Source organism: Mesitornis unicolor, unplaced genomic scaffold (assembly GCF_000695765.1).
Source record: "Mesitornis unicolor isolate BGI_N332 unplaced genomic scaffold, ASM69576v1 scaffold28547, whole genome shotgun sequence".
Taxonomy (NCBI): domain Eukaryota; kingdom Metazoa; phylum Chordata; class Aves; order Mesitornithiformes; family Mesitornithidae; genus Mesitornis; species Mesitornis unicolor.
The window spans coordinates 1-11,156 of record NW_010196239.1 but is presented as its reverse complement, the minus strand read 5'-3'; the positions used below and the strand labels follow the sequence as shown (position 1 = coordinate 11,156).

General features: G+C 34.9%; 1 protein-coding gene across 1 annotated transcript in view; it reads right to left on the bottom strand.

Moving 5' to 3' along the window:
• RASEF (RAS and EF-hand domain containing) overlaps positions 1–8,305 on the bottom strand; it is a 19,635-nt gene extending 11,330 nt beyond the window's left edge. The window contains exons 1-7 of the mRNA XM_010188412.1: positions 8,277–8,305; positions 7,420–7,510; positions 4,557–4,652; positions 3,003–3,080; positions 2,456–2,571; positions 1,704–1,772; positions 348–432 (exon numbers count right to left, since the gene is read on the bottom strand). Of these exons, the coding sequence (XP_010186714.1) occupies positions 348–432; positions 1,704–1,772; positions 2,456–2,571; positions 3,003–3,080; positions 4,557–4,652; positions 7,420–7,510; positions 8,277–8,305 (564 nt within the window). The remainder of the gene's footprint in view (positions 1–347; positions 433–1,703; positions 1,773–2,455; positions 2,572–3,002; positions 3,081–4,556; positions 4,653–7,419; positions 7,511–8,276) is intronic.
• Between the last annotated feature and the right edge of the window lie 2,851 nt (positions 8,306–11,156).

Sequence of the window (11,156 nt, the reverse complement as noted above, 5' to 3'; positions counted from 1 at the left end):
CTGATGTAAGGGCTTTCTTGATCAGTAGTTTTGGAGTTTAACAGGTTCCCCAATATAGCAAAATGGCAGCTTATGAGTAGATTTTTTTGTAACTTTTAAATCTTCCTTTGTCTGTTTTGGAAGATGCCAGATTAAATCCAAAAGCAGTTGTGCTTTAACAAAATTCTATAATTTCAGAAAAGAGAAGTAAAATATAACAAAATCCAATTACACAGGTATATTCCCAGAGTGAGTCCATTGAATAAAACTCAATTTTCTGAGTACTCACTGAAGAACAAACAAATTTCCATCTGGTGTGTTAATTCTTAAACCTTTCAGTAACATATAACAAAATTATAAATACTTACCAACGATCTGTTGTACTTGCTGAAACTGTTCTCAAGTGCACTCCTTAAACCATCATTGCTGTCATGTAGCTTCCTATTAGCTGATCTAACAAGGAAACATAGTTTAACTTGCAGGAGTAAAGAAAACATTTTAAAGTATGCAACTTATCACAAGGAAAAACTTTAAAAACATATAGCAAAAAAACTTTTAATTTTTCTTTAGATGAACACTAAAGAGTGGTGTGGGACTAGAAATGTGTTGTCATATACTCAAATGACTGCATGTGAAAAAAGCACTGTGAAGTTTAGCCTCCACAGCAGTAGCCTAGAAAACCCTGATTCAATTCTGTGGCATGATCTGTGGTCAGCTAAAAGACACTATAAGAATGACCACACAAAAACAGCTACAAGGCAGTGAACTGGTACAGCCATTTCTGAAATACAAAGTCACTATCCTTTACAAATTGCTAAGATGACTCCAAGAACAGATGTGATTCACCTGCTTTAAAGATAGAATATGGTTAGGATAAAGAAGTTAACTAAAGATACAAAAAAATATGTTCATTGTGATCCTCCTTGAAAGCAAAAATCTGTGCTTCCTTTGTATAATACTGCACACATTCCAGTACTTTCCAGTACTGGAGAAGTGAAGCCAGTAAAAAAAGGAGCCAAATAATAATTTTTATGATAGTATGGACAGGCTTAAATCTCGTTCACCTTATCATAAAGAAATGAATGTCAGGCTAAGGAAAAAAAAAGTTAAGAGTTAGTGGCTCAGTAGTCACACATTATCAGATACCAAATTCAAGAATTTGCTATGTCTGCTGGATAAATATTTAATATCCAAGTCTGGGGAGAGCTCTGCCTGAAAACAAATGGTGTAGGATGACTCTCAAAGTCTCCACAAAACAAGCACTGAGGAAAAAATAGAGATAGTTTCAGAAGGTAGAAACAAGAGCATGGTTAGACTGCCAAAAACTTATGTATATAGAAATCACCTGGTGCACAATTATAGTAAGCTAAAAATAAGAATCAAGAAGGCAACTAATGCCATTTCAAAGGGATCCCACCTTCTGAAATTTAAGTGTTGAAGAAACAGCATCTGAGATGCCTTTTTTCCTTTTGGAAAAGAAGGGCATCAAACAGAAACATCAGTGAGAAACACAAAACTTACATGCCACAGCAATAACTGTTGTAACATGAGGACTTGAACACACAAGAACACAAACTTCTGATTAAATTATGAAGGTTAGCATAGTACCTTCCATGAGAACTGAGGCCATTTCAGTACTTTCACTGAAAGCATGCAAAAACATTTACCCTCAAACATGTTGGGACAAAGTTTATAAATATAAACCTAAGCTACTAGGAACTTACTGAAGGATTTCAATTTGTCTTTCCAGATTGTCTCTGTCTTCAGTATACTCTCGGATAATTTCTAGGTCTCTGCAAAAAAAATTATAAGAGGTGATAAACACATACAGGGCAAAAGTTGTAATTCCAAAATATGTCTACATTTCTGCTGAAATGTGTTAAAAGCGGTTTTATGTAAAGTAAAATAACTTGGTAATTTCAATAAACGCTGCTATTGTATCTCAAAAAAGACTGTGAATAGAAGATAAACAAAATAACCATATGGACTGCCTCCTTGCCCCATAAAATATAGTTTGTGTTATCCGAAGATAACCACATAATGAAACTGCATTTATGCTCCTTTACATTAATATCTAGAAGTAGCTTTCATTTACTTTAGAAAGAACTGGTTGAGACTGATGTGGGGGGCTTCCAAAGCTATTCTCCCTAATATTCATACAGGTACTCATCTGAGTGAAAACCATGGAAGAAAAAGCTGCCTGATGCTGTACCTTTTACTCCTAACTGAAGTCCCAGCAAAAACAATGGGCTTCCTTACAAGATTATGAGAATTTGCATCATAACTAGAACTTGGTCTTTCAGAAACCTGACAAAAGAAGTCAATAGTCATGGCATATTTTGCATGGCATCAAATGTATACATGTCATTCATGGCAGATTTAGAAAATAACAGTTACCAACTGCATACATAATAACGATCTCAAACAACAGATTTTTTTTCCCTGGTGGATATATTATGATGTAGAAATACCTTACCTCTCAGTGTTCAAAGTTTGATCTGCATATTCGCTTTTCAAGCTATCTAGTTCACTCTGTAGAAAAGCTATATTAGTCTGTGCTTCTAAAAGATCTTTCTTAAGTTTCTGATTTTCCTTAAAAATAAGATATTAGATGTTAGCTGTTTGTCATAACGTCAAAATAAAAACCATCAGAATTAAATAAAAAATGAAACACTAGAAAATGTGAGCGTAGTGGTGGAAATAAAGTAAAAAAACTCTAAATCAACAGAGAAGTCAGTAAATTAGCATGCAAAAATCACTGAATTTTTATTTTTTTATTTCAATTACCCAAAAAGGGGACTATATAATCTCAAGCTATTTCTAACTGTTACACCTAGAATGTACATTAATTTATAGAGAATAGGTCTTTTTCAAAGTTAAAGATCCTCATACACTTGTCAACAACTTTAAAAGTTTCTTAGCTTACTAGTACTAAATGTAAAAAAAAACAACCACCCAACAACCAAACTGTACTGCAACAAGTATAAAACTGAGGCTAGATTCATATGTTAATCATTTCTTACCAGAAACATATCATGCATTCTTTTTTTCAGTTCAACCACATCTTCTCTGTGATTTACATTTTTTGATTGCTCCTCCAGCTAGAAGGATAAAAATGCACAATTAAACTAAGTTATTGATTGTTTTGATTCAGAGTACATAAAAAGCAATGGAAATCATTTTAAATGGCCCCTAAAACATGATATAGGTATTAATAGTTTTTAAAACCCACAGTTTTCCCTGCTATATGAGTAGGCAGCATTCCTCAAAAAAATCTCTGGTTTTCTATATGATTTTTAAAATAATAATTAAAAAATGTTTAATAAGCATTTTGCACTCTGTAGGTGTTGAATATGCATAACTAGTGACACAGGAGCCAGCCATTGAGGAGATATGAACACTAATGTTAAAAGAAAACAAAATATATATACTACCTCATCTACATAGTATTTGTACTACAGGTTCTGGTGTTTCTTTTAAGGAATTTCCATTTCTATCTATACTCTTGCAATTCAATATGAAGAAACAAAAATATATCCTTATTGATCACTATAATTCTGCCAAAACTTACAGAAAAAACTAATGACAAAATTAAACCCAAATTATAAAATAACCCAAACAAACATTCATATCTGAGATTTCAGTTTATCTTCCACTTAGGTATTAAATGAAAAGATCAGGTAGGAGTTAGGTTCAGACTAATAACAACTAGTTACACTAGTAATTTTAGTTTGAAGTTACAAATTTAACCCACTTCTACCATCAAGATTTGAAAGAAATGCACTACCTGCTAAAAGGCACTACTGTAATATAGTACACTTACTATGATATCATAAATTACTATATTACAAATACTTAGAGGCAATATATTGGACTATTTCTAATGTATCAAATACAAGGCTAAGTAGAATCACAGAATCACCAAATGGTTTAGTTTGGAAGGGACCTTAAAGTTCACTCAGTTCCAACTCCTCTGCCATGGGCAGGGACACCTCCCACTAGACCAGGTTGCCCAAAGCCCTGTCCACCTGGCCTTGAACACTTCCAGGGAGGGGGCATCCACAGCTTCCCTGGAAAACTTGTGCCAGTGCCTCACCACCCTCATAGCGAAGAATTTCTTCCTAATATTTAATCTAAATCTCCCCTCTTTTGGTTTGAAACTGTTACCCCTCATCCTATTGCTACATGCCATTGTAAAAAGTCCCCCTTGAGGTTTCTTGTAGGCTCCCTTAAAGTACTGGAAGGCTGCTATAACATCTCCCTTGAGACTTTTCTCTAGGCTGAACAACAGGTAACTGCAGCATTAGCAACCTGATGGACCTAGAAAATTATTCGGCAACAGAATTTCACTAGCAGTTGGTTCCTTTCCTAAGGATTTCAGTAAATTACATAGAATTAATACAATAGCACAGAATGACAACACAACCTAAAAAATAATTCGCGGTTGCCATTTACTGATTGACAATAAATTAAAAAACTGTAGTTACGATTATTATATATCTTGGGGAAGGCACTTCATAAGGTCACAAGCTCTTAAAACACTTTAAAAAGTCTTGCTATTACTTAAATTCACTTACCTTTTTAAGTTTTTTTATTGTCACCTGAAGATCCCCAACTTCAGTATCATACTGGCGCTTCAGCTCATTTAGTGCTTCTTCAGCTTTTCGTTTTTCCTGCAATATTTTTAATCTCATTGAAAGCTGAGACAGGTTTCAAATGTTGCTTAAAAATATGCATTCATCAGTTTGGAAACCGCACACTCTTAGACTAATATATGTTTAATTTTGTCCTTCCATTACGTCAACCTGCCCCTTCCTTAAGACCCACAGATACTCATCCTATGATTCTAGTCCACTTATACAATATTCACAGAAATAAAATTATAAGGTGGAAGCAAACATATGGGTCAATTCAGTGCCTGTTACTCACTTCATAGCCTCCTGTGCTTAACATTCTCAATGTCTTAAAAAAAAAACAAAAAACTGAAAGTGTTCAAATTAATTTGTACATAAATTTAGATGGGTATTCCATAGATATACGTATACATACACACCTCTACACAATTCAGGGCATTGCATCCTTTTTTCCAAACCAGCCTTCTATGGCTCGGCCTACAACGTACTAGTAACTATATTACTGTCCTACTGTAAGTTACTTATTTATTATTTACTTAAAAACCTATAGCTAGTTTTTTCTTTTTTTTTTTTTTTGCTTGCAAGTGTTGGAATATTACACGCCTATATTCAGTAAAAGGTATGCTGATGAAAGCATCTTTAGTTTCATATGGTACTTGATCTGAATATCAAACCAAGAACACCATTGTGAGTTCTATTTTCATCAAAACAGAGAGATTTTGAAAGGAAGTTACACCAAGCACAATAAGAATGGTATGTTCCATGTGCTATAGGATACCATATGTTTAACTTGCTCCAGTCACTCTGGGGACTTCAGTGCAGAGTTTCACAACACAAGAAACCACAATGAAGCAGTGACACATGGTGACAATGACACAGGTTGTTTTCACACGGAAAAGATAGATACAGACTTTGCTCAGAATCCAGTTCTTTCCTGTAGGTGATGTTGACATCCGTGTGTTAAAATGATAAACCATGTGTTAAGACTATAAGCAAAGTAATCAACTTAATCTGGATTCTCTTATTGCTGGCACCTATATACAGGTAAGTATTGTTTGGTAACTGTTTACTTCCCTTGAAGAAACAAAATACAGAATAGGCTTAACCGCCAGATATCATGCAGAGGCATCTATCACAGTGGCGTGAGTGAGATCACTCTGACAAACAGTAGCCTTGAGTACAGGGATTAAGAGGAATGGCTTAGTACAATCCCACAAAGTAAATATCTTACATTTACTCTCAAGGTGTTTTAGTAGGTGGAGTATGTGGAGCTACAGCTAAAGGGAAAATTTAGGAGCAAAAACTAAGAGTACTGTGTACGTCTTTCACTCTATACCCAGATGTGAAGAGTGAAATCATAATCCGTGCAATTCAGTGACAATTTGAGAACATTTTAGAAGAAGAAACACAGGCCAGAAGTGGATACATAGCAGATGTATTTTTAATAATGCTAGTACATACTTGAGGAAGTTCTCAGAATAAGTGAACACACACATCACAGTTATCTTTTTACAGAAGTGAAAAAGAGTCCAAAGGGCTTTGTCCACTGATTTACCTCTTTTTGCAGAACAGAATTTTTCCAGAGCAAATGTATTTGTTTTCTAATCATAAATGCTTAGTCTCTCTGGAAATAGAAAGTTTATCTGTACTGAGAGTTGCACTATCATTAGTTAAACACATTATGATATGCTTTTTTTTTTTGCTGTTGTGATATTTTAACATTTTTATGTCACTTTATTTTGTTTCTAGGAAAACAACTGACTTTTATGGTTTGGTAGAAGTGTTTCCTTTTGTATAGAAAAATATGTTGTTTGAAGCAAATCTATTGGAATATCATTTACCTTCACAGATCAATTACCATGAATGATTTTAAATCAGCAAGTTGGCAGACTGCACTTTGTTACTTCTGATTCTGCAAATGCTTTGGTGAAAGAACCCACACCAAATATACAGGTGTTCAGTATGGTATGTGTCCTACAAAGCACTAATTATGCTCATAGTATCTCTTTTAATTAATGAATTTCTTGTGTCCACATTAGAACATTTTCACGAACTGTTGTTCTTATGCACATAATAAAGTTATGTTTATCTTATGTGAATTTCCTAACACTTCAACATGAAGCAGACAATGCAGGTAAAGTGGTTTTACTGTACTGCTTTCTGCTTAGAATTACACAGCTACATATGGCTCTAATATTTCTTTCAATGGGTAAGGGGAAGCAGATTCTTCTCCATCAAGACTGAAAGCCAGTTGAAACAACAGCTAAAATTTGAGCATATTGAAACAGAATTTCCTGTCAACTGTGGAAGTCCCAGACCCTCACACACTGTCATCATAATTACCCTCTTATGTCTCTAATTCTCTTAAACATAGTTACAGGATAAGAATGGGGAAAAAAAAGTTCACCACTTCAGGCAGTTACACAAATTAGGAACAAATGACCTAAGCATTAATTTCTACATAAATTAATCTAGTAGGAGAACCAGATTCCATTCTTTATTGTTGAACGGTCATTTTCCCCAACCTGTTCCTAACACTGGTCTCAAAAATAAATTAGTCTAGGCCAAAATATTCTTACAAAAAAATTTTTATTCTTGGTTTATTACATCTGAGTTGCCATTACTCTTTAAAAAAGCATAAAGAGAATACATTTTTGTTCTCATGTATAGCTGCTTTTCATCCAGGCCTTGATTCCAGTGGCTTTGAGTCAGCTCATCAGGATCAAAAACACACCCGGCCATCAAACCTCCTTAAGAACACTGAGAGTTTGGCAATTACAAAATTCTGTGAATATAAAATACTCACTTCCTTTTTAACTTTATGCTCTGCAGCCTGTATCCGTTGTTCCATCTCTTCCTCCAGCTCACTGAGCTGAACTGCTGCTTTATCCTGAGCTCTAGAATTTAAAACCAAATACTGTGTTAGGAATTGCCCTGTGGCTTGACAGAAAAGTTACATGAAACACATCTACCTACCTCAGGCGATACAAATTAGACAGACAAGGATACAACCTAACATTGCCCAGCCCTTGAAACTGGTACGGCTGGGAATCAAAATCACAAATTAATTTGAAGATACAGGCAAATTGGATTTTAAGTAACAGCTGATGATTAGAATGAAATACATCACATCTGCATTGAAAATTAAGTTACAGAGATAAAAGGCCCCTCTCGTTACTCTATGAAGAGACTACAAAAGGATAACTACAGCAACATGCATCACCCACACATACAAGATCTCTGTCCTAAGCTGTTTTGTTTTGGCAGTAACGATATGAGATTGAAAATGTAGTTACTATAGGTAAATACACTCCTTGAAGGTGAAAAAGTAAAAATATTCTTTCTAAAATGAAAGTATAATGGGCATGAAGGCTAAAACTCAAAGTTACAACTGCAGAAGAGGAGCTAAAACGCTGTATGACATTAAACATGAGAATAGACCCTGCAAAAATTTGGTCCAGTAGTTATCAAAAATATGTAGAGAAACATTTGCAAGCTATATGCTTATGAACATGTGCATACCTATAAAATAACCTTTAAACTCAGTAAATAGAAATACTCTGTATAACATACTTTGTCACTAACCCCAGCAGCTTGACCCAACAAAGTGTGATAGAGAAAAAAATAACTGCATAACTGAGCTAGAAATACAACTCGCTGTACCTTTTTACCGCAATGGCCAATGTTTCCATCTCTGTGCTTTGAAGTTTGATCTCTCGAATGAAGTTCTTGATGACATGTTCATACGGCTGGATTAATCTTGGTTCTGCTATGTGTATGTTCTCATACAGAACACAGACCTGCTCTTGTCTGAAAAACAGAGATACCATTTTAACACACTTACCTGGAACAATGTTCTATAACAGGTTTGTAAAGTGTATTACAAATGAAGATATTCCCTTTTTTGCATATTTTTAGAATTTAGAAAGTTAGACACAGACTTCCAACATTCAGTATAGTATGTCTGAATTATTCTAAATTATGTCTACCCTTCCTTTCTACTCATGGTGTATTGAAAAGCATACCACTGGAGTAACCCATAATATATATCAAGTTTGTTGGTCACTCTAATGTTAATCGTAATCTGTGAAGAAGTTTACGACTTTAGAAGGCTGTATAAGAAATGAAAATGGGTATGAATGTTAACCACCCAAGTTAGGATGGATGTTTGAAGGGGGTGAACATATATTCTCCAAGAAAAAATAAAATCTAATGTCCCCTCAGCAGTAGGACTTCTAGTATTTACATCTCTAGTGTTAGGGCATGACAGTGGAGGGAGAGTTGTAGGGGAAATGAGAATAGAGCTCTCTGGTTTAAAACAAATTATTCTAGTCCAGACAACTGTACTCCTCACAATGCCAACCCCGTTTTGTACACCCCAAAAATCACTGTTATAAGAAGTCAATTCTGTATATGGTTCTCATATGAAAGACAACAGATATATCTCATACAGAAGAAAGAAAAAGGTTTCAGTAGATCATTTAGTTATTAAAAGCTCTCCTGAAATTTATACTGCTTTTTAAAAGCTTCCTCAATGCAGGAATAATATATTCTGATTTCCATTTGGTCTGGACTCATTTAAATAGATTGTATATAGTTTTAACTGTCAAAACAGAATCGACAAGATATAGAAACAAAGAAATGCATAGGCATCAAAACATTATTACACAGGTTACTACATAAAATGCTCTAACTTCTGGTCATGCCACTAGTAACACCATATAGGCCTTTGCATTACATGCCAGCAAAGTTCCAGTATCTGGATTACCCTAAGGCAATATACTACAGAAGATTCTGTAACAGAATTTAGCAGTCCCAAGGAAAATTGAAGCTGATTGCCATGTAGACTATATGCCAGAATATGAACAGGTATTCAAGAGCTTAAAAATTAAACTGAAAAAAAGGAAACAGTAATATCAGGTCTAGAAAGGTGGAGGAAGCAGGCTGGTAAGGTGGAAATACAGCATATCAGTTGCAGAAATACAAACAAAAACGTTTTGCAAGTTCTAGTCTAACACTTTAATATATCACAAATACATTACCTCTTTTTGATGTTAAAGGAAAGGTTAAACTGATTTCATGACTCCCCTCGTCACATAGATGATATTATTTTCCTATGTTCTGTGAAGGCAGTGATATTGAATACCTTCACCATATGCATGATATTGACAATCAATGTATATTCTCTGCTTTTTTTGCCCCTTGAAGCAATTCAGCAGCTTAGATTATCAACATTGAAGGACTCTGTTTCTTCTACATTATTTCACCATTGAAAGTATAACTTATTTTATTACAACAGTACCACAATTGTTACTATAGCTCAGATTCCCATTTTAAACAACTTAAGTATTTCAGGACATCGTAAAAATCTGCTTCCAGACGAAATGCTGACATTCATTTCAATACATAGAAACATAACAGCACCACAAAGAAATAGAGAAGATTTATTTATGCCAGGGGCATTTCTGTGTACATACACGTTTCTGTTCTGCAAAGGAATTCCTTTACAAAGGCTAATGCTTTAGTTATATTCAGTATTTCCACGTTAAGTTAAACTTACTGAAGGGCTCTAAATATTTTCCAACGTATACACACAATTTCTTTTCCAATATAAATTTTAAACAGAGTAATGTCAAGGTTCACAAACAGTCACAATAACATGTAGATTTGTATGTGTAGCATCAGATGCCACAAACTACGTGCAAATAATATATCATTAAAGAACTCCCCAAATGTATGTTAATTCAATGAGTAATTCACATTTAAAAATCTGTTAAGGACATTTTCTTTAGCAATAACATTGCATTAAAACAACACTGATGTTATCAGCACCATCAGAAATATTAAAACCAGGAAAAGCCGAAAAACAAAAATAAAATTGTAGACTTAAAACTGTTCCTCTTTCACTCTCTACTACTACAACATACAGAAAAATGTGAGATTTCTGAAGTGTTACTGCACAGCAGTTTTGGAACAGTTCTGATGATTGTGTATCACAAAATAAGTCTGAGGTTGGGGTTCATCAGATCTCAAATACCATACAGTAGTTTTGTAGCATTTAGACACTGATTTCTGAATACACACAGCTGGACAAAAAATAAATTCAGTGTCTCAAGGTATTATCATTTACAGAATTTCTACCATGCTTCCATTCATGATCGGCAGGCTTGAAGCCGGAGCCTGGATGTTATGTTTCAAGGGTTACCAGTACATTGACGGCAATGCAGGACCAACAGGGACTCCCTGGTCCCTATCTATAAGCTGATTCGCCAACTAGAGAGCCAGAGAGTGATCAGCAAGACTCACTCAGCCTTCAACACTCCTATATGGCCAGTACGGAAGCCTGATGGAAAATGGAGATTAACAGTGAACTATCGTGGCCTGAATGAAGTGACACCACCTATGAGTGCTGCTGTGCCAGACATGCTGGAACTGCAATATGAGCTAGAGTCCAAGGCAGCTAAATGGTATGCCACGATTGATATTGCCAATGCATTTTTCTCCATTCCTTTAGCAGCAGAATGTAGGCCCCAGTTTGCCTTC